The sequence below is a fragment of the Aulonocara sp. 'chitande type north' Nkhata Bay genome, linkage group LG14 (genome assembly GCF_057382095.1).
Source record: "Aulonocara sp. 'chitande type north' Nkhata Bay isolate Kocher_YH1m ecotype deep benthic linkage group LG14, A_spYH_male_GT1.1, whole genome shotgun sequence".
NCBI classification, from domain to species: domain Eukaryota; kingdom Metazoa; phylum Chordata; class Actinopteri; order Cichliformes; family Cichlidae; genus Aulonocara; species Aulonocara sp. 'chitande type north' Nkhata Bay.
This window is the reverse complement of record NC_141357.1, coordinates 34,130,095-34,153,174: the sequence shown is the minus strand read 5'-3', so window position 1 is coordinate 34,153,174 and position 23,080 is coordinate 34,130,095. Positions and strand designations below refer to the sequence as shown.

At 39.8% G+C, this 23,080-nt stretch overlaps 2 protein-coding genes across 5 annotated transcripts; both read left to right on the top strand.

Annotated features, from left to right (window-relative positions):
* Positions 1–2,205: 2,205 nt before the first annotated feature.
* prdm10 (PR domain containing 10) lies at positions 2,206–13,720 on the top strand. 3 transcript variants are annotated; one of them, XM_086262213.1, is made up of 23 exons: positions 2,206–2,328; positions 3,448–3,581; positions 3,865–4,026; positions 4,574–4,633; positions 4,724–4,828; positions 5,264–5,438; positions 5,609–5,850; positions 6,049–6,249; positions 6,401–6,473; positions 6,628–6,745; positions 6,843–6,963; positions 7,273–7,542; positions 7,885–8,229; positions 9,498–9,653; positions 9,749–9,928; positions 10,006–10,116; positions 10,691–10,891; positions 10,981–11,115; positions 11,232–11,402; positions 11,859–11,996; positions 12,182–12,356; positions 12,447–12,544; positions 12,810–13,720. In XM_086262213.1, the coding sequence occupies exons 2-23, from the start codon at positions 3,510–3,512 to the stop codon at positions 12,996–12,998; spliced, it is 3,498 nt and encodes a 1,165-aa protein (XP_086118339.1). In that variant the 5' UTR covers positions 2,206–2,328; positions 3,448–3,509; the 3' UTR covers positions 12,999–13,720. The 3 variants fall into 3 exon arrangements, with proteins under 3 accessions (XP_086118339.1, XP_086118341.1, XP_086118340.1); XM_086262215.1 differs by lacking the exon at positions 2,206–2,328 and adding an exon at positions 2,454–2,599; XM_086262214.1 differs by lacking the exon at positions 2,206–2,328 and adding an exon at positions 2,835–3,226.
* Positions 13,721–17,803: 4,083 nt separating this feature from the next.
* On the top strand, positions 17,804–22,103 carry LOC147315030 (uncharacterized). 2 transcript variants are annotated; one of them, XM_086262233.1, is made up of 9 exons: positions 17,804–17,958; positions 18,495–18,747; positions 18,823–18,884; positions 19,025–19,163; positions 19,630–19,748; positions 19,833–20,013; positions 20,161–20,244; positions 20,329–20,424; positions 20,502–22,103. In XM_086262233.1, the coding sequence occupies exons 1-9, from the start codon at positions 17,810–17,812 to the stop codon at positions 20,844–20,846; spliced, it is 1,428 nt and encodes a 475-aa protein (XP_086118359.1). In that variant the 5' UTR covers positions 17,804–17,809; the 3' UTR covers positions 20,847–22,103. The 2 variants fall into 2 exon arrangements, with proteins under 2 accessions (XP_086118359.1, XP_086118358.1); XM_086262232.1 differs by having other exon boundaries at positions 18,495–18,884.
* Positions 22,104–23,080: the final 977 nt, after the last annotated feature.

Below are 23,080 nucleotides of genomic sequence, written 5' to 3'. Positions count from 1 at the left end.
CTGTTAATTAATTAGTTATCTGAAGGCATTCAAAATCCAACGTGAACTGTGGAGTTACATTTCAGAGGTTTAAGGAATTGTCTCAGTATGAAGTAACCAAACTCACAACGAAGTGTCAGTTTCCCCCAGTTAAGTATTTAGTACTCATTCATTACATGAAATCAGCAGGATCTAGTGGGTTTGTGTTGTGGACTTGATGTCAAATATAATCAGACCCATGAAGTCAATCTAGCAGTCATTATAACTTCCTGGGTAGACATTACAAGTAAGATTTAGATCATGGATGTCAAACTCATTTCATACTGTGGGTCACATACACTTTGATTTTAAGTGGCCTGAACCAGTGAATATATATATATATATATAAATAACAGATGTGAAAAAACAGGAAGTTTTCTGTGATTTCCCTGTTTATATATTACTCATTTACTTTGGGATAGTATGAATGGCAATGAGGGAAGTGTTTATCAGAAGCCAAAGCTGTAAAACTTATGAAAATACAGTTAAAAGTTAAACATTTATGCCTTGCTTCACATTTCCTAAAGCCAACCTAGTGGACTAAATTGGATTCCGTTCTGGCCACCGGGCTTTATGTTTGACACCCTTGATTTAGATGATTTCTCATTCTTGTTGGCAGATTCTCTTAAGCATACTAGGAAGCATCACCAGGTTTATTCACAGATACTCAGTGTTTCAGTCTGGGTTTCAGCCAAACCACTTGAGGACAGTGAGAAACTCATCTTGAAGTTTCTTGCTTCAGATCAGTTCTAGCCAATCTCCCTGTTGCTGTACTTTTTCGAATAGGTACGAGATGGTTTTCCTCAATAAAAGTCATTTGAATGCTCTTCAAAACACACAAAGCAGGGTTTCACATATCTTTTACAGTCTATTCTGTGCAGCGGCTCCACCATAAAAGGCAAAGTCGTAATATTTTTCTGCAGTGAGGTTATTCCACTGACAATCTTGCTCATATACTTACTCCAGGCTGTTATCTGAATGAGGAGCTCAAGTCTTTCCTAAATTGCTGCATTTCACAATTATGGATGGCCTTCTGTTCAAACACTCAAAGTTCTCTTAATGGTTTTGTAAAACAAACAAACAAAAAATAACAGGAAATGACAAATGGTGGGTGATTGAGCATAGACTGAAGTGCAAGAATCAATGATTGTTTATATTGCACTTGATTGAAGTGATGGCAAATCTACTTTTATAGCAATCAAACAAAGCAACCACTGTGGTGGCCTAATTTCTTGAAGGTTACAAACGTTACTGGATCGCAAACCCAGTAGTATCATACTAGAATAAATAATTTTAATACTGCATTAAAAGCGAGATAAACATGAAAAACCTCTACCAGGAGTATTTGGCTCTCTCTAGTGGAGATCTAAGGGCACTAGCATTACAACTATAAGAGCAATATACATATTCAATCCCTGTAATATTCTGGATACTTATAATTGAGCTATTTATATATATTAGAGCTATTTCTTTTATTATTATTTAACTTTGTACTATATTGTATTATTAAACTTCATTTAATCTGTTACTGTTCTTATTGTTTTGCAGCAACTGTAATCACATAACTTACGTAGGAATAAATAAAGTATTCTGATTCTGCAACATCATTGCAAGAAAAACAGGCATTTCATTGTTCCGGTAATCAGCTTCAAAAGACACTCAGACATTAGTAATAGAATTGTGTGAAACTAAGAATTAGCACATAGAAAAGATACGCTGTTGCAGGTGGACATCGGACCTTTTCAGGCCAAAACAGTAACAACCGGAAGTACCGGAAATAAATCTGTATTACAGCTAAATTGACTTGATGATCGTTACTTTCTACGCGTCCACGACAGGGAATCGACCAGTAGTGCTTCCAGTGGTATTTAAGTCACAACTCCACTCTTTAATAGACATAAAAAATATTTATATGTACAAATAAAGAGATTTATTTGTATATTCCACATATGGATGTGGTAAAAATGTTACCACAACTTTGAAAGGTTGCGAATCGCCTCTGTAGATGTGATTAAATATAATTGGATGACCACAGGGTATAATTTTTTGATTGGCTATAAATGAACTGCTAAAACTGAAATGTTATAACTAGAACGAAAGGAAGTTACAACTATAACATCAGTGTTTATTTTAAAATAATTTATATGTCCTCTGAATACAAAAAACATTTTGTTAAAATAACGTCTTAAACTAACACACCCGCCTGTTCTTAAGTAACTAACTGCCAATCAGAAACCACGAGCTTGCGAGTTACCAGGCAGATTATGTTAATATATGCAATGCGGCCATCTCTGCAGCTACCATTCTGAGGTAAGAACAACTTGTACGTTTTCCAGAAAATTAAAGAAAACCCGGGACTGATTAACGACCCGTTCTGTAGCTCGATCGCTTCGTAGTCTCTCCGTTACTGTACATTAAATGTGCGGATTGTTTAAGCGTAGCTAAATCGGTACAAAATGTATTTTTTTCTGTAGGTCTCTTCAGATGTAGCCGTTGTTGTTAGTCCCACCCAAAATGGAGCCTGTTCTTCCTTGTTCACAGTAGACTTGAAGGGCTGGACTCAACTAGAAATGGGGGACGGGTGGGTCTACCCAAATAATTCAGGCCCTTAGCGCTTCAAAACCAATGTTCCTAAAAAATGTAAAATGTGGTCCATGTCATTCAGCTTGACAAGTTATGTTTGTCTCAAAGTGCGGCCTTACATTGGGACTATATGAGCGTAATGCTAATGTAGCAGTGCAGTATATGCCCGGGTTTCTACAGCACTGGTTTTTGTGGTATGGTCCGGTTGGGACTGAGAACCTGCGGGGTTAAAATAGGGGGGAATTGAATCTAATATTGATTATACCAAGTAGATTTCTGAATTACTTTACCGACACATGATTTTTCACCGTGGTTTTTGTGCCGATGTGCGGTTGTATTTAGACACAGTTTTCCGGGAGGCCTTGCCGGCAAACCGCCTTTTCCCTCGTACCCCCGCTGAGAGTCTTGTGTGTCCTTTCTGTGCACGAAGAAACATGCTGCCTTTATTTTGGCTTGCATGCTCTGTCACCCGAGCGAAACGCTGTCTGGCGAGCCAAAATTTCAGCTTCAAACGGCCTATGGGCTCGTATCTTTTTCCATGTAGCCCAAAAGTGGCTACTGCAGTACTCCATTGTTGCAGCTTCACAGCTACTAATACAACAAGTATAATATGACATCGATGAAGGTGTGACAGACACCCATTCATAAATATACTTAACAATATTAACATTTCTGTAGAAAAAAAAAACTGCAAAAAATGTAATTCTGAATGCTAGTCTATGATTTTAGACGTCAAACTACCAATGACATGAGCGTCTCCCCTTCTGTATTAGCTATTCTATTTATCGTTATGTTTTGTTATTTTAATTAAAATAACACAAATCCTCTTATCTCTGTGGATTGCAGACACCGTGGCTGTCTAAGGAGGGAAGTTATCGTTGTGGTGAAAGGCCTGGCACCTTGCTGCCATGGAGACCAAGCAGGAACCCTCAGCAGTGTGGAGTCAGACTGTTAACAGTGACTCAAGCAACGGCACACAGGTCCACCGTCTTATTTGATTTGTCTGAACAGCTACAGCAGAGTCATACAAACTGAAAAGATGCAAGATGTGTAATAATAATAATTTAAGCATGTTAACAATTGATCTTTTGCACACACCCACTTTCTGTCAGCTGGCACAGGTGGCTGCTAAATCGTCAATTCACCATTTACTTTTATGGAAAAGAGTGACCCATCTAAATAAATGTTTCCTGCTCATCAAATCGGATGTAATATTGCTGCAGATGGTTCAAAGCTTTTGTGTTATGTATACACATGTTGCAGGTGCATTTTGAAGGTGGCACTGTGGCCCAAATAGTGTACAGTGGGGATCAGGCAGACAGAGGACAGCAGCAGGTGGTTTATACAGCAGATGGAAACTCCTATACCTCGGTAGAGTCTGCAGAGCACACACTGGTCTACATACACCCTGCAGATGGCACTCAGGTAAGATGGGATCTTATTCAGAGGAGAGATATTTTTATCTGACATTTTAGGCATGAACATGCCATGTGTAAGTAGGACGATATGCCCTGTTAGGCAGGCAGTGTTTGGTGTTTAATACAAACAGGACACAATGTGTTGTGTGTTAACTAGGCTCCTGTTTTATGAGAGCGATTCTTCATGACTTATATAGGACAGTTTGCAAAAAATAATAATTATAATTATACTTTGGCCACATTCGATATAGCCAAAGTTTCAAGTAATGTTGTTGATGTCCAAATATTCTCTATGAGCCAAAAGTTCAGGTATCAGGTATTTTTTTTTCATGTCTTGGCTCTGGTGTCAATTTGGACAGATATTCCTAATATGGATAAAACAGACAAACAAGCCAACTGTTTAAAGTTAAAGAAGGTTGAAATAAAAGGAGGGGAACTGGAACTAAAACAGATGGTTTCAGGCAGTGGATGGATGGCGGCCTGTTCACTTAGGTCATGTGCTGACAACATTATTCACTGCAAAGTACCACATACTCACCTCATTGTTCTTTCAGACCGTATTTGCTGATCAGCCACAAGTGGCTTACATTCAGCAGGACGGTACAACTCAACAGGTGAGTTTATCAGCTATTGTCAAATTACCTGCTCTCTTTTGCACCACATTGTTTTTAGAGAACCCTTAACCAATTAAATGTCGTTTATAGGTCACAGTGCTACTGCCTGGCGGGCAGAACATGAATGCAGCCAATCTGCATGTTCTCAGTAATGTAGCAGATGCGCCACAAGCTATCCTGGAGCCGGTTTCCCAGGTGAGGATGCATTGTTTGTGTGGAGCTGTTTAGCTTTTCAAACAAGTAAATAGCCTTTGTCTGCTTTTGTTTTTAACATCCATTCAGGTACAAAGTAGGGAAACACAAGCACAAACTGTTTCATGAATGATGAGCTTCATCTTTCTAATTGACAAATTCAAGCAGAAACATTATTTTGTAATTCCATTACCAGTTATTGCTGTAACCAGATGCATGCAGTCTTTCTTTTTCTACTGACATACTGCACTGCATAAATAATGACATATGATGGATTAGCAACAAAAATCATCCTGAGAAATCTCACTAGCTAACATTTTCATTTCAGCATCAGTCCCTCAAAAAGAATATAGAAAAATGTTTCCTGACTTTAAAATGACTACGTGATCAAAGAATGTTGTTACATTGTTTGGAATCCCCCCTCCACCCCTCCCACAGGAGCAGTTGTCTGTGTCCAATTCTCTCACCTCCATGGGTGACATCGCAGACCCTCCTTCTAGTCCTCTTGGGGCCACAGACTCAACAGACGATTCTGATGAAGATGAGGATGAAGACTCTGAGATGGACGACTGGGAACTGCATCAGCCTCAATCATTTAACCCTCACAACCTCTGTAAGTTAAGTGTTGTCAATAAAAGTCCAATGTTATAGTTATGCTTCCTCATACGGGTTGCCAAAATGCCTTTTTAGATTTTAGTGAAAGTGAGTTTCCTTAAAATGTTTTCAGTTAGATTTTTTTATACCTATTGGTGGTGACTTTGCTCTTTTATTGTGTTCTGTCAGGGTGCGAGGAGTGTAATATTGCAAACCCCTCAGTTTGTCTGAAGCACGGTCCTCTCCACCCCATCCCCAACCGGCCGGTGATGTCCAAAGCAAGAGCCAGTCTTCCTCTGGTCCTGTACATTGACCGCTTCCTGGGCGGAGTGTTTTCTAAGAGACGCATCCCAAAGCGCACACAATTTGGTCCTGTGGAGGGGCCACTGGTTCCACAGAGCGAGTTGCAGGACCACTACATTCACTTGAAAGTAAGTAATTGCTGCACAGCACTGATATTTACAATATTTATTTAATTGTATTTTCTTGCACTGTTCTATGGAAGAAAAAAATGTAAGTGAGAATTCTGGGAAAATACAGGATACCACAAAGTTTTTATGTCTATATAAACAGCTCCTAAGCAGAGATTTAAACTGGATTGGTGATCTGTCTTTCTTTTTTTTACTAAGGTGTGTCTGCTGGATGCAGAGAAGGATGGAGAGAAGTCTAATGACATGTGGTTGGACCTTTCTGATGAGGACAGTTGCAACTGGATGATGTTTGTGAGACCTGCTCAGAATCACCTAGAGCAGAACTTGGTGGCCTACCAGTACGGCTCAGAGATATTTTACACAACTATCAAGAATATCCAACCCAAGCAAGAGCTAAAGGTCAGTGTTGTTCAGAGCAGAATGCATTCATTTGAGTTTGATTTAACTGCTTTAAGAGGCCGCAAACCAGAACTAATAGAGTGTGAAAAACATGAAGGATATCTAAAGAAACCACTGGAGTCTGTCTTTTTAATGAGATTTTCCATTGCAGGTCTGGTATGCAGCATCATATGCAGAGTTTGTAAATCAAAAAATTCATGATGTTACAGAAGAAGAGAGAAAAGGTTTGTCTCAGCACTCCGTCCTTACTGTTCTTAATATTAACACCATGCCTCTGTCCTGCTTATTTTAATCTGAAGTATTAAACTATCAGAAAGGTGATGTGTTATTGTTTTTGTCGTGGTTCCTTCTGTTTCTCACTTTCTCCTGTTTCTACAGTGCTTCGGGAGCAAGAGAAGAACTGGCCTTGTTATGAGTGTAACCGTCGCTTTGTGAGCTCTGAACAACTGCAGCAACATCTCAATATGCACGATGACAAATTAAACTCTGTTACCAGGTAAAACTTTTTTTTTATCACCTTATCTCAAATTGTTCTTTTTATTTTTAATGCATTCAGCCCCGATCACGTCTTCACTGTTGTTCAAATCGCACAGGTCTAGAGGCCGGGGCCGAGGAAGAGGCAGGAAGAGGTTCGGGACAGGAAGACGACCTGGACGCCCACCTAAATTTATACGTTTGGATCCACCAGTAGATACTGGTGGAGAGAAGACAACAGTAAGTGGCGCATTAATACATGCTGTGTTGATTAATGGAGTAGGTCAAGATTTAACACTGATTCGAGATAATTTAGACAAAGTGATTCTTTGGAAAGTTACAGATTAAGATATTATGAAGCAATCATTTGAAATCCTAATGCATAAAATAGTTGTTTGATGAGAAAAGTCGTTTGTACTTTTGTCTTAGAGCAAAGTAAAAGAACTAAAATGTTAACTCATCAAATCATAACATTAGTCAAAAAATGCTAAATAGGGAAATGATGAGTAGGAAGACTAAATGACAATATCCCCTTTATCTTTTTATTAGGAAATGCTCGAATTGACAGAGAAACCAGTGGAAGACCATGCAGAGGGAGCTCAGAATGGGCTCAAGGTGGTGGAGATAGAGTCAGAAGGGGAGGTCGGGACAGAGACAGAGAGTCAGCTTATACCTCCTGCTGGGGAACCCGTTCCAGAGTCTGTAGCGCCGCCCCCCAGTACAGACCTGCCTATTCCATTAAAGGAGGATCCGGCACAGAGTGTCCAATCAGATGCTCATCTCACATCGCAAGACATGCGTCGTGCCAAGAGAATACGGGTAAAACTGGAGATTCTGTCTGCTTAAAGGCAACATTTACCTTTTCATTTAGCTTATGTGGTGCCATAGTGCCCATGCTTGCTTTACAACAGTGTGTCTCTCTTCCTCAATGCCTGCTTCCCTCACAGATGGATGTGCAGGTAGGTGGAACCTGGAGGATGACTGAAAAACACAAGGTTCAGGGATTCCTTTTGTCATTTTCCATAGTTTAATGTTTTTCTCAGGAGATACCCTCCTCTGACACACTCCACTGCATCTGTCAGCCTCTTTGTGTGTCTTAGCTGATTTCAGAAAACATTGCTGAGGTATCTGCTAGTAGATCTCTGTCTCTCTCTTTTGCAGAATGCAGCGCTGCAGCACCTTTTTATCAGGAAGAGTTTCCGTCCTTTTAAATGCACAAACTGTGGGAAGGCCTTCCGGGACAAAGACAAGCTGGAACAGCACCTGCGAGTCCATGGTCGGGAAGCCTACACCTTTTCCTGCCACATTTGCAGCAAGAGCTTCACGACTGATTCGGCCCTGGATGATCATCTCCTGGTACACACAGAGAATCGCTCCTATTCTTGTCTCCTGTGCCCAGAAACTTTTGAAAGGCTGGACCTCCTCAAAGACCATGTAGGCGTCCATGCTGTGGATGGCTTCTTTGCTTGTCCTACGTGCAAGAAGACATTTAGTGATTTCATCCAGGTTAGTGAAACAGTGATTTTTAAATGAGCTAACAGCTAGCCTTCAGGGCTAACAGAATTTGTTGGACATGACCTTAGCTAACATGTGACATTTTAGCTGACCAACAGTTGTACAGCTCTGACCTTGTACCTGAAATATTTTTCTGTTCTTGTTTAAAAAAGTCTTTTGTCATACAAGGTAAGATGGAAAAAAAAAATCAGACTCCACCTGCTTTTAACTTTGGCTACAGTTCCTACGACTTGCTCCTGCTAGAATTTTATTTTGAAGACAAGGTAGAGAAAGAAGGTTATTTTCACTAAATATTCGCTCCCACGGTGTGTGCATGTGTGTGAATGCTAGATTTAAAAAGATAAAAGTGCTGTATGGATGTTTGACTGAATAGAGATTGACAGACCACGTGACTTTCGTGCATTGCATGCCGGGAACTCGTGGCAAAACAATCAAAGTACCGCATCAAATGCAAGCATTTGCAGCACCGCAAAACGTTCTTTCTCCGGTTCCAATAAATTCTTGCTTTTTCTTTGCCCCCCAAAAAGTCATGTACAAAACGAAGGAGAACAATGCCGGTCCGTACAAAGACGGCAAGTGTTTTGAGTGCTCAAATTATGTAGAAAGGTGCTATATAAGTTTCATTCCAGTTACCTGAGCCCATTTTAGGCGTGAAATCTGTGGTTTTGTCTGTGCTATCACACTCAGACCTCATCACTGGTGATTTTCTTCGACAGGAAGGTCGGGTCGGTTTGACAGAGAATTTCATAATTGTTCCTTTACTTGAGTTTGAGGTCCTGAGTGAAATTACAAGGTGTCAGAATGAGACCTTCAGGTATTGATACAAGTGTAGAGCATCCAGAGCAGGTTGTTGCTGCAGAAAGAGAAAACCTTTAAGGGGGCAGTCAAATTTAAATCAGGTACAGCTTTTGGTTTCATGGGCATAGTCACTAAACATGTTGATCGGACCTACTTTCATGTCTATGGTTTGCATAGAATAAACAAAAAAAAGGTTTATGAATTAAGCCATATTAGTCTATAAAGCTATTTGAAATAGCCTCATGTTTTTTTGTTTTTTAATTCTCCTTACAAGCAGCTCTAAACAGGTGGATTTAAAGCTGAATGTTTTCTTCAATTAGTAGGTCAAGGTTAAAGATGGCCCATTTCCAAGAACATTGATGTTTTTGTGACTAAAACGTTTAATGCTGTTATGAGGTTTCAGATGTCTTTACAGACATAACAACACTCAGTTCCAGACCACAAACTATGCCTTTCTTTAGGTAAAGAAGCACATCCGCTGCTTCCATTCAGAGAAGAACTTCCAGTGCCCAGACTGTGACAAGGCCTTCTGTCGACCTGACAAGCTGCGTTTGCACATGTTGCGCCACTCTGACCGCAAGGACTTCCTGTGCTCAACATGTGGCAAACAGTTCAAGGTAAGATTAAAAGGAACAGCATTGAGAGATAACACTTGATAAGGTTAGTTTATAGTTATGTGTTCTAATCTGACATTTTTTTTTGTCATAATAAGAGAAAAGATAAGCTGCGGGAGCACATGCAGCGGATGCACAATCCTGACAGAGAGGCCAAGAAGGCTGACCGGATCCACCGCTCCAAAACCCTCAAACTAAAGGTCCCCACCACTGACTTTGAGAGCTTCATGTTCAAATGCAGAGTGTGCATGATGGGATTCAGACGCAGAGGAATGCTGGTGAGCTACAACTCACGGAGAGATTTTAACCTGATATTGAATTCCAGTGGTCGTGACTCTTATTCTTCTGGTTACAGGTTAATCATTTGTCCAAGCGTCATCCAGAGATGCGTATTGATGACGTGCCTGAGCTAACGCTGCCAATTATCAAGCCCAACAGGGACTACTTCTGCCAGTACTGTGACAAGGTTTGTTAATCCCCCCCTTTCTGTCCACAGGGAGCTTGGGGATGGACTGATTTGTTTATTTTAAAGTATAGCCTGTTGTCCATCTATGCATTTATCAAATCGTGGTTGTGGAGGGGCTGGATCCTGTCTGGGTTGTCAGAGGGCAGGTCACATCAGTTTGTTTCTGATGGCAAGTAATCAGCTTTCAGTCTCATATAAATTGAGTTTTTAAACCAAAAACAACAAATTATTGGATAATTCTTCTTTCACTACCAGCAGAGGTGTTTTATGTTCTTAGTTTTCCAATATATCATCGGTTACATGTCTAAATATGTTTGTTTGGCGCTTAATAGGCGTTGCCATGGGAAACAACAACTAAAATAACTTCATGCGTCCACCTCTGTGTCATTTTTAATCACTCTTAACTGGAGCTAACGCCAATAACTACACCTCATTATTGCCTTTGTTTTATCTATGAGTACATGCCAGGTGTACCAAGTCCCACTTGGTCAAGCGCCAGATATTAATTGGTGCCAGTTTGTTTGTATTTAGTGTCAAAGGGACCTAAATCTATCAAATGAACTGATCTCTGCAGGTGTACAAGAGTGCCAGTAAGAGAAAAGCTCACATACTGAAAAACCATCCAGGGGCAGAATTGCCTCCCAGCATCCGTAAGTTACGCCCAGCTGCTCCTGGTGAGCCAGACCCTATGTTGAGCACACACACACAGCTGACAGGTACCATTGCTACTGCACCAGTCTGCTGTCCACACTGCTCCAAACAGTACAGCAGCAAGGCAAGTGAAGTTTTATCAAAGAAGAAATTTGTTACCATAGAGATTGTTTGTAGAAATCACAATAAGGTGTGCTTTTTTTTTTCTCTTAGACTAAGATGGTTCAACATATCAGGAAAAAGCATCCAGAGTTTGCTCAGCTAGCCAACACCATCCCGACTACAGCAGTGATCAGTAGCACTCCTGCAGTCATCAGTACAGATGGTACCACAGCGGAGGCTGTAGTGGTAAGAAAAGAAAAAACAAAAACATAAGGAGGATATTGCCTTAACATGGATAAATGAAAAGTTTGCCTATAGGAAATTTCATAATATTCAATGTATGGATTTTCTTTTCTTCACAGACCACAGATCTGTTGACCCAGGCTATGACAGAACTTTCTCAAACACTAACCACAGACTATAGAACAGCTCAGGGGGATTACCAGAGGATCCAGTACATTCCTGTCTCCCAGGCAGGAGGTACTTTGTCCCAGCCACAGCACATTCAACTTCAGGTGGTCCAGGTAGCGCCGGTAAGCATGAAAGTCTAATCTACATTATTTAAAAAGTTCATAGATGCTTAGGAAGCTGATAATCTCGATAGGATGCTGCCTAAAAGAATGCAGGTGTTCCATAAACTGCCAACATGCTGGTGTAAACTCATGTCTAGTTCCAGAAATGAAGCTTATATATGGTTACCTGATCAAAAGAAGAATTTTCTCTCATTATCTAATTAAGTTGACCTTGTTAATTTAAGGGTTCAAACTAGCAATTTTGAAGCTTTTGTTACTTTCTTTGTGGTTTTTGAGTTTGTAATTAGAGCTGCAAAACTACCAGCTACTGTGAAAATTCTGGAAAATTGCTGCTTTTAGTTGTAGTTTTTGCTTCTAAAGAACCTTTCAGTCTTTGTGTGTGAAACTATGCAAGCAAAATAGTTACAGTGTTTGCTATGTATCAGTTATGTATAAGTAATATTATCTGTTTTCCAGGCTTCTTCCCCACATTCCCAGCACCCGACAGTAGATGTGAACCAGCTACACGACCCTCATGGTTACAGTCAGCACCCAATCCAGGTGCAACACATTCAGGTTACTGAGCCCTCAAGCTCTGGACAAGGTGCCACCCAGGTGAACCCACACTGACTCTGGGGATAATTTTAAGCTAGAGTAATTAGTTATTGTATTTGAGGACTCATTTAAAACAGTCGTTTTGAAACTTAAGTGTATTTGGGTAACAAGGTTTCTTTCTGCATATTAGCGAAACCCTGTAAGCACCATAATGTTAATCGCGAATCTCTTTTTCTGATTTTCAGGTTACTGGTCAGCCCCTCAGCCCCACCTCCCAGCAGACTAGTCAGGAGTTGAGCCCTGCCCAACTGACTCCTGTCACTTTAGCCCAGAGCCACACCCTCCAGACAAGCAGCCCCCAGCAGCAGGGGACGGTGCAGCACGCTTACATTCCGGGAAACTGGAACTACCGAGGCTACTGTAAGTACCATAACCAGTCACGTGCCGTATGTTTTGATGCTTCTGTGCTCTGTGATTACCAGTCAAAATCATATATTCCTGTTCTTCCAGCGTCTGAAATCCAGATGATGACACTACCTCATGCACAGTATGTGATAGCTGAGGCTAGCACTCCTGTATCTGGAGTCAGCAGCAACCAGGTGAAAACGGTGAGTGAATTTGATATTTGTTAGATGAAAATGACAGTTGAATTTGGCTTTGTACTACACAATGAGCATATGTTTTTATATTCAGTGCTCCATACTTGAAAGTGTTGCTTAACAGTAGATGATGCTTCATAATTTACAGTTAAAAGCTGGATTACGTAAATATGCGGTAAAAATAGGAGGCGGAAACTTGAAACCTGCTTTTTCCTAGTCAAAGGAAAAAGAAAAAAGATTTATTGTATAACTTGAAATGTTATCATCCCAACAGACACACTACGTGATCTCTGAGGGTCAGACTGAGCTTGAGACGAAACAGACTCTTCCTCAGAGCACAACCCAGACACACACCGAACCACTGGAGCAGCAGCCGACGAATCAGCAAGCTACCACACAGTACATCATCACCACAACCACAAATGGTAGTGGCACCAGTGAAGTTCACATCACTAAGCCCTGAACTGTGCAGTGATGTTACTTTGCAAAGCCAGTGCAGACTCACGGACTAATCCTGCATGTTGTCCACAGCAGCTTGTACGCACATGAATAAACAAATACCTTGTCATGTGATCCTGCCACTGTCACGTGTGTATATACAGAGATGAAATGCATCAACACAGTTTTATGTGTCTGTAAAGTGTTAAATGTTGTGTTGCAAGCTGCCAGAACTTTATGAGAAAAATAAAGTCAGTCGACAGTAAAAAATGTGATGCTTTTATTTTGGACAGATTATAAAAATTAAAAAAAACCCTAACCTAAATACATGTTTTAAAAAAAGATACTGGGATTGAAACTGCTAATACTTGAGTTATTGAAGTGATGGGAAGCTTCTACAGATTTGATATCCCATTTTGCATATCTGTAATTTTGCACACATTCCTTAAAGTATTTGTAAGAAAAAAAAAAAATAAATAAAAAAAGAGAATATGGAATAAATATTCCAAAATGTCAGAAATGGGTCATGGTCCTAACACATTTGTTACATGTTATCTGTTATCCTAGAATATTGTTGCTCATGTCTGGTATGATTTTACTCTGTTGAACTCTGTTACTTTTTGCTATGTGGTTGTTTTTATTTTTACAGTCTGGACTGACTTGATAATCAGAAATTTCCAGTGAGTCATTTCACATTATTTGTCTTTGTTACCATACCTCTGTTTAGTAAAGTAAATACAAACTGTTCCATTCTTTGAAGATACTCTATTGACTTTAGATGCCAGTTGTAATTGTCGTAACTGACACACAGTTCATACCTAAATGATGTTTGGTTTTATAATGCAACGTTCTTGGAGATACAGTTGCTGTTAGACTTTAAATAACCTGGAAACCTTGAACAAGACTGCAGACATGTATTATAACTATGAGGAGCTTTACTCCATCACTCCTGACTCTGAAATCCCAGAGAACCACCTTTATTTGTAGTGTCTTTCTTATTGAAAAATGATCCAATGAAGACTTTTTACACCACATATTAGAACACAGTTAAATATACACTCAGCAGACACGTTACTAGGCACAATTTTTGGACCCCTTTTGACTCAGATCTGCCTTAATTCTTTATGGGATAAATTTAACAAGGTGGTAGAAACATTCCTCAGAGATTTTGAGCCACATTGACACGATAGCATCACACAGTACAGTGAACCCACTTTCATTTCAGGAAACTAGATTGTGACAATTAGAGTTTTGTGACTTATACTGGTGAAAGCAGCCACCAGGAGATGGTTACATTGTAATATTGTTCAATGTAATATTGTTCAATATTACATTCAGTAAAACAATACATTACAATATAGCAATTAGTACTTGCATTTGTTTTTGCAAATGCAGAGATCAGTCTGCAAAAGACAGCAGCAAAACAGAGAGTAGGAAAGGCTTTATGTGTTTGTTTAACACTTAAAAGACACTTGAATATAAAATTATTTATTTAACATAACATAACCAAGACACAATGATCACTAATAAATAGATGTCACGTGGCATGGAAGATAGACGGAAGACTTATCTTGGCCAGCTTTTATTTCCAGTAAGTCAAAGGTGACCTGAATTAACTGACGATCATCCCATGCCAGCCAATCAAGGATTGTAACACCCTCCGTAAAAATCAAGGGTCCACCTTGAAATGGGGGAAAAAAAATCTGAAAGAAAAGCATTAACAGAAGGCAACATTAAAACGGCTACCACACATCCTGGCCCTCAAACGAGCCAAACCCCCCCCCCCCTTACCAAATCCAATTTTCCTTCCCGCACACTGTCAAAAAAATAAAAATAAAATAAAAATCTGTAAAAACAGAAGAAAAAGCCTGATCACCTTCTCTACAAAAACAAAGTGAGTTTATGTTGTGGTTGTTTAGTTTTTCAAGGTGTGTGTGTTACTTTAATTATAAACTGCTTATGTTGCAACAGAATGCTGTTATGTGTATGCAACTCTACATGTATTATAATCCTTTGTATTTGTATTCTTTTTTTTTTTTTTTTTAGCTTAAATGTAAACAATAGCAACAAAAAACAACAACTTTAAAATGTCCTTTTGTTTCTCTTTTTTTTCCCCTCAGAATAAATTCTGACTAGTCTCAATGGTTGAGATGGAGGAGCAAAACGGCAACATGTTAACCCCGACTGCTGAAGTTCCTGTATGAACTGAACAACTCTGAAAATCCAAGGAAAAGCTGCGTGTATTTTATTTAAAGCTCAGATGGAACTTGATGGACAGATGCAGGCTGCATTCAGGACTTTATCACACTGGCATATGAAGAGTGGTACCAAGAGAAAGTGTGCACACACAACATGTCACTTTATGCTTGCTCTTCTCCTAGCCTCTGGTGTCACTTTGCAGCCACTTGTCTTATTATGTCTTATTTGTTGCGATTTAGGGACTGTGCGCATAAGCAGAGGTTTTTGCTTGGGAAGTAACCGTGTTTGTTTTCAGAGGCTTCTCTAACATTTAGTGCTCATGAAATATGTCAAACCTTTTCCTCTACTTGAAGTTAAACAGCTAGGACAGAGAATAGGAGACATCTCCCACTCTGTGTTCTTTAACTGAAACCATAAAACAAGTGGAGTGAGTGAAGGAGCAGGGCTGAATGAGCTGGAGGAAGAGCTGCAGCTGGAGGAGGAGATCAAACTGATGTATGAACAAGACTCTCTGCTGAAAAAGGTGATATAATCAAAACAGATTTTTTGATGTTATAAAAAGGCATTAATCAAATGCATGGTCTAAAAGTAATGTCTTCAGTAGACATCTTATACACTCTACACTTAGATCCACTTGCCACTCAGTATTACGGTTATGGGCTGGGCCAAGGCTTAAATTATTTCCTGGTAGTATCCAAGGCCTCAGGTGTGGCCAACTTGCCGTACTTCTTAGGCACCTTTTTCATTGCACCTTTCTGCAACTCTGATAGTTGTCTAACTTCCCTCCGTGCTACCTTGATCTTGGCCTCTAGTCTCCTTCTCCATGGAGGGTACTGCTCCTTGTGGCTATCAGTGATGGGAATAACGGCGTTACAAGTAACTCAGTCACTCAAAGGGAATAAAACTTTCATCTTTACGTCATGGGGAGGTCCAAAGAAGGCACTCTTTTATTTATCTTTCTGTGTGACAGCCAAAAAAAAGCCCTCTTAGCAACAACAGACGAAACTATAGAAAAGGTTCCTAATTGCACAATTAGCACAAATAACACATCTAAACATATAAATTAATCAACAAAACATGAATTACTATTTATTTCTTATTTCTTAATATTTCAACTACTAATTGTTTCAACCTTAAATATCTAATAAAATGAACTGAAATGCGAGAGTTGCCTATGACGGCAGCAACATACTTACTTTAAGACATCAAAAATCAGACATCATATTAATATCATATATTAATACAAAATTAATTTTGTATTAATATCAGAATTATTTTTGATAGCAATGGTTAGATATGTACAAGGAAATAAGTTGAAAAAAAAAACATCCATTTTGGGAAGACCTTAATCTTTTTAAACTACTGGGAGCTGTGACACGAGTCAGTAGATTCAGTATTTTTTACTTTTTCCTCCCTCTCTGTTTTCCTGGTTACTAATAAAGATGAATAGAAAGATTATTTTAAAAAGTTTTATTTTGTTTTTTTTTAAGAATAAAAATCTGTTCACTTTATATTTTTAAACTGACATGTATTATAGAATACTAATAATTAAAATGATTCATTTAGACTCATTTTTAGACAGATACAGAATGCTCCATAAAAGCAGCCTTGTCAAATGAATTATTTAATGCTATTGATGAGATGGGATGGTTTTGCTTTTGTTTTAAATTCTGCAAACTGACTATTAGGTTTTTAGGTGTTAAAATAAGAGATTCATTAAGAAAATAACACCATAATATACTAAAATAATAATAATATCCTAACCCTTCATCTTAATCATAACAAATGTGATAATCTCATTCTATTACTTTGAAAGGATTTGTATACATGCATGTACAGGCACTTAAAATCAACTTAAAACGATCGACATCAGTTGACAGCTAATTTCAGGAGACTGGTGATTGCTTGGTTGCTAATTTTAATTATTATTTGAGATAATCTGTGACAGAAAAAAGCAAAAACTGTCAGTGTTCTTTCTATTTTTTAAGGCTCAGGCCCTTGCCATACTATCATTACTTGTTAGTTGATTTTGTTTGATCTTTTTCATTTTTTCTTAAAAATCTCTAATCGTGAAACCATTGGTGCCTTATTTTGGTGCCTCTTCAGGTTGAATTGATCTTGTTTGAAGTTTATTCCTGTCACAGCTGCTAGATGGCAGCATGACCTAAGAGAGCAGAAACACACTTAAACTCATATTCATTGATTATTACAACTTAAACAGACAGTGCTTACTAATCTGATTTATACATGGGGATTACTTATTGAAAATGTGCTCTGTTTCATTTGTAAAGCTCAATCTTGCAAAAATAACTTGGATTGTTTGTTGCACAGATTGGAACTGGTCATTGAGTTTGTGATTCATACAGAAAGTCGTGACATTTGGAGGGCTTGTTGCCTGCTCCTGGAGTAAATAGGTGGAACTGGGCTTGTCCTTTGTACAATGGTGATCGGTATGTTAAGCACATTCCAGATGGATGGAATGCAAGGAAAGGAAAATGGCACTACCCAACTAAAACAATTCTTCCAGTTAAACCAGTTTATCATGCTTGTTCACGTGTTAATCACTTTCTCAACACAAGTACATCTACACAACCTGCTGTTATTTTTAGCCAGAATGACTGTGTCTGTGTTGCTCCTATGCCTTGTTTAACAGTCAGCTACCTCAAAAAGCAAGGGGTTTCAGGAAAGGCAGATGGGGTAAGCTGGGTGTGGGCCTGTAAATGGATGGAGCGGGTAAAGGAAGTCGGGAAGGGAGAACGTGAAGAAAGGAGCCGAAACCTGCAGAGGTAGGAAGATCACTATCTTTCAGCTACTAGCCTTTGATTTGAGTTCTTCAGTACACTGATTGTGTGGTGCTAAAGGAAGGATATGTCAGTGTAGTAATTGCTTTACAGCAAGTTTTAAAGCCAAAGTCTTCTGTGGTGGTCATGTCTTAGAACTTACCATTACACACAAGGCAAAACATCTGAAGTAATTATAAATTAGTATACTGCTATTTTAAGCGTTAGCCTCTCTGACACAACTGGAAATACAGCTGGTCTGTTATTGTGAATTTGGAGGATTTCAAGGATACCATTATTTGTAATGTTCCATCACTATTTGTGCTGTTTTAAAAACAAGATTTTGTAAATTCCAGTCATTATGCGGCAAGCGATGATCAAACTTTAATGTTTATTAAAGGGAATTTTTGTCTGCGTAAAATTTGTGCTGGCCTGAAAGAACTTTCCCTTGTCCTTCCCATTTAGCAACCATTTAATAGTGTTTTTAATTATTAGGTAACCTTGATCTCACACTGTCTTGGTTTTGTTTGCTTTACCTACAGTTCAGCTCAAACACAAGTTGTTGCTCAGTCCCAGCACACACCGTGGTCCCAGATTGTGGGCACGTTGGGAGCCTGGTATGGCTTTACTCCAGTTTTTGTAGTTTGGTCAGTCTGCCAAGTGGAGGCACTGCCGCACCCTTCTGTACTGATAGTGGATGTGTGCTGGAGGCTACTCTTTGTGTGCCTTCTGTTGATTTCTCTGGGAGGTTGCATCCATGCCCTGAAGTGCTGCCTGCAGCCAGGACAGAGCCAGGTGAGCACAGCCTCATGGACTTGTTTGTGTTTTTATTTTTGTGATATTTATTCACTGACTTTTTCTCAATTCCAGGGAGAGCCTCCAGGGACTGAACAGGAGATTGTGACTGAAATCAGGAATGACCAGTGTTTACGGTGAGGCTTTATTATTGTCACACTTATATCGTCTTCAGTTGGTATGAATGTTTTTTTTTTTTTTTTTGGCAACAGTTTTCTAATAAATTACCCAAAAATTGTGTTGCATGTAGTGTACAATTTTTTGCTCTTTTCTTCAGGATGTACCAGGCAAGAAACCCAGGTGTGAATATTAATCTGATTCTTGCCCTGGCTGACAGCCTGCTGCTGTGTGTGCTGCAGGAACCTCTGCCAGACCCCAATGTGCCCCACATTCAGGCTCTTCTCTCCAGACTGGAGGTAAAACAAAACCAACTTAAGGAAAAAAAATGCACCTCACCCCACCCCACCCTGATGACTCTCTCTCTCTCGCTCTCTCTCTCACACACACACACACACACACACACACACACACACACACACACACACACACACACACACACACACACACACACACACACACACACTTGCCTCGAGCCATACTTTTCATCTCCTGTGTTTTCAGTTGCGTTATGCATTTAGAGCAGTGTAAAGTCTTTGTTCGTAATATAGATCAGACCCTCTACTCAGGAATACATAGATATTCTAACCGCAGGCAACACATGCCATCACTGAGCTCCTGTCAGTCCTGCTCTGAATTAAGTAGAGTGGAATGAGAAAAGAATTTAATGTTCTGTCTCTTTCTGCCTCCCCTGTCTATCGTTCTTGACAAAACAAACCCATAATACTAAAAATCAGCCTGTGAATCCTCTCTGTTTCATGTTAGTCAGTGTCTCACACACTGGAGGTGACTGATGTGGGATCAGAGGTGGGACTGGATGAGGTGGACCAAAGCTCTGTAGTGACAGAGAAACTGAAACTCCTCCACACCTACCTGCAGCAGAGGTGAGCTGCTAGTGTACCAACCATCTGCTTCCATGGAGCCATAGTTTAGTTGCATTTATGAGACACTCTTTTTCTGTCTGACAGGAGAGTGTCCCTGCGCACTCTTGTCCAGGTGCAGGGGGACTTTGAGGCCAGTGTGAAGAACATGCTGCAGGGCTTAGACGACCTCTGGGCTCAGCTGGAGGAGCTGCATACTGGGGTCACACTCTTCAAACAGGAGACCCAAGGCCACAGAGATCTGGCCTCTGCTCAGAGAGACACACAGGTAAAGACATGTGGAAACCAGTTAGCAAACTGTAGTATAGTTTACTTTTTTATTTTCACTTTGAAGTTTTTATTTTAACAGCTGTTGTTAACATTGCTGTTTCCCTTGCCTTTGAGTGTTGTTCATGATATTGTGTGTTTGCCGTAGAATTTGTTGTCGGTCTTGGGTGACTACAGGAACAAACTTCAGTCTTGTCAGGTTCATTTGAAGGGCAGCACACAACTACTGCAGGTAAACTCCTCAAGAAAGACAAAAAGAATATGTTATTTCTATTATTGTTGTATTCACTCAGAAATCTAATGCCCTGTTCCACAGGAGTTAACCTGGAGTCACACCCACATGAGCAACAGCGTGAACAGCAGCAGTGAGTCAGTTTGGCCAGAGCTCTTGCTTCAGTCTAATATTGAGCAGGTACACTAAACTTGAGACAAACAGCTTTAACAAGGTTTAAAAACGCACCAGGAATAAAAACATGTCTCTTCGTTCAGTTTGACAAGGTGCAGGAGAATTTCACCTCTCTGGAACAACAGATCTCTACCTTCCAGGCCCACCTGGAGGGACTCGGAAAACAAAATCAGGAAAAACATGCCGGGCCCCTCACTCATGCTGGCGGGCCACATTTATACTCGGTACCGCCACAGACTTCTTATCATGCCCACAGTAAAGTGTCTGTGGAGCACCGTAACTCCACCTCTTCCTCTACGTCTGCTTCCTCGGTGGATACAGGTACAGCCACAAAAACAGACAATACTTTCTCACTGCGCAAGAGGTTGGCGCTACATTTCTCTTCCACAATCGGACGACGTCTGCGCATATCTGGAAGGAAGAAATGATTTGTTAAAAACGTATTTAAACGCAGATGATGTGGTAGTGAGCTAGGGAAGGAATATTCAAATGTTGATCATTTGCTGGTTGCCTAAAATTTTATTATTTATTGCTCTTTGTCATTGCATTGCTTTGACTTGTATGTGTACTTTAACTTAGCTGCTTTATCTTTTCTACCTCTTGGATTTAAGAGCAGGCAAGAACAGATTTTCACTGTAAAGCACATTTCAAACACTAGGGGGCACACTTTCATCAGTTACTTCGAGAATAAACAGGTACGATGTGGACATGTACACTGATCTCAGGTTGACTGAGCCCAGTGTGAACCATTTCCCTGCTGTCAACAAAATAAAAGTATTGGGTGCATTTGTTCAAACAAACTTAAGTCAGTCAAAAATAGTTTTGAAAATTTGAATTTGGGCCAATATTTCAGGTGTTTTCTGTTATTTTAATTCACTGGATAAGGTCACCAGCTGTTCTCTTTGTGCTTGAAATGTGATTTTGAAAGTTGTATTGAAGTCTTATCCTGTACATCTCTTTGAATTTAAGAAGTATATTTTTATTGAAGGTTTCCGGTTAAAAAAAAAAAACCTATGGGAGAGGAGGCCAATATGGCAAGTATTTTTGTTACTAAAAACTGAGCGGCCCTCTAGACCATTTTTAAAAGATCTTTGATCCAAATTCAGTCACTCTGCAACGCTACACCAAAGGCGATGGTTTTCTCAGCCAGATTCCTAACGTTTCAGGCTGAAACGTGCAGGCCTTGTGATAGAAACCTGTTCATTCATGGCCGCAGTTAAGCGCCTGTTGCATGGACTCTGTACAGCATGTGTGACATAGATGTCATTTTGACCATGGACTTTCCTACCATCTGCCAGATCATGCATCTGTCTGATTTTCTCACACTGTGATTGGGAGTGGTGGGGCCGACCCCTGGGGGATTTGGGATGAAAGGAATGTGAACTGAACACTGCAGGATTTGAGCTGTCACAACACCAAGATACAAACACAGTGTGTGTGTGAACTTCGTTGTAGAGAGATGTAAAGCCTGTGGAAGGAGAGATGCGTGTCTGGTTGTTTGGACTTCAAAGACACAAGAGTTTGAATTTAAAAAATAAATCTTTATGACATGCCTCATGAGTTTGTCTGTAACATTTTCCACTAATCAGTAATGGAAACACAGAACATAACTGTCTTGGATGCTTGGTTACAATAACAATGACCACATCTGCTTTGAGGTCCAACAGTCAAAAGATGTTTTATTAGGTGATTTAATAAATAAATTAAAAGGGTGAGAAACAGAGCTTCAATACAAAATAGTGGGGCACATCCTGGCTGTGTCCAGATAAACTCATACCTCACATTGCTGCCGTGTGATGCCAAGGCCATCAGAGGGATGGCATCTGGGAGAGCAGATGGCATCAGATATCTGCTTGCTGAAAATGCAATAGTGAGCGAATGAAATTACCACAGGCTTTGTTTAGTTACACTAAAAAGTTGATGGCTGGCTTCCTCAGAGGCTACTCTGGTCCTGTAGCAGAGGCTATTTCAAAGCCAGCTCAAGTATGTGTTGTTTCAGAAAATATGGTTCATGGCAGAGGTCAATCCCTCGCCTTATCCTGACAATTACTCAAGATCAGGTTTCACTGGCGTACACATAGCACGCATTTGTGCTGATCCCCCTGCTGATGACACCATGCCGTAGTATAAGCAACTGCTATCTGATATCAACAAACTCAAGACCTTGTCAAGAAACTTTCTTAAGATCACAGTTAATTAAACTGTTTAAAATCCACATTAAGTTTCCATTAAGATTTAAAATGGTTGTGTGTGTGCGGGTGTGTCTGGTTGGGGTCTTGTTAAGCTTTTATAATAACGGCAGTGACATCCTTGGTAATTTATGTAGACCTACATCTGAAGAGTGCAGCCGTGACATCACTCTGTAACATATCATACATAACGTGTGTGCAAACAAGCAGTTCTTAAGTCATTTTTTTTTGAACACATGAATGCATCAATCATCTTAGTATGTGATTAGATTAAATTTTAATTTTTAATCTGACTTGACATCATAAACATTTTTAAATCCGGTATATCATTTCATTCTTTTTAGATAGGTTCTATGTTAGAAACTGGACAGAAACAGTTGCTTTCAGGTTTTAGGACTCAATAATGAATAAAAGTATCCCTGATACGGCCATAAGAAGTAGGCCTGAAGTGATCGTGGCCTTGTTTTAGAGAG

Bases quoted from the DNA above. Each gene is read 5' to 3' on its own strand.
- prdm10 (XM_086262213.1), top strand. From the start codon at position 3,510: ATGGAGACCAAGCAGGAACCCTCAGCAGTGTGGAGTCAGACTGTTAAC. The intron at 4,829-5,263 runs GTGAGGATGCAT...CCCCTCCCACAG, and splicing joins TCCTGGAGCCGGTTTCCCAG to GAGCAGTTGTCTGTGTCCAA. The intron at 7,543-7,884 runs GTAAAACTGGAG...TCTCTTTTGCAG, and splicing joins GTCGTGCCAAGAGAATACGG to AATGCAGCGCTGCAGCACCT.
- LOC147315030 (XM_086262232.1), top strand. From the start codon at position 17,810: ATGCCTTGTTTAACAGTCAGCTACCTCAAAAAGCAAGGGGTTTCAGGA. The intron at 20,014-20,160 runs GTAAAGACATGT...TGTTTGCCGTAG, and splicing joins CTGCTCAGAGAGACACACAG to AATTTGTTGTCGGTCTTGGG. The intron at 20,245-20,328 runs GTAAACTCCTCA...CCTGTTCCACAG, and splicing joins GCAGCACACAACTACTGCAG to GAGTTAACCTGGAGTCACAC.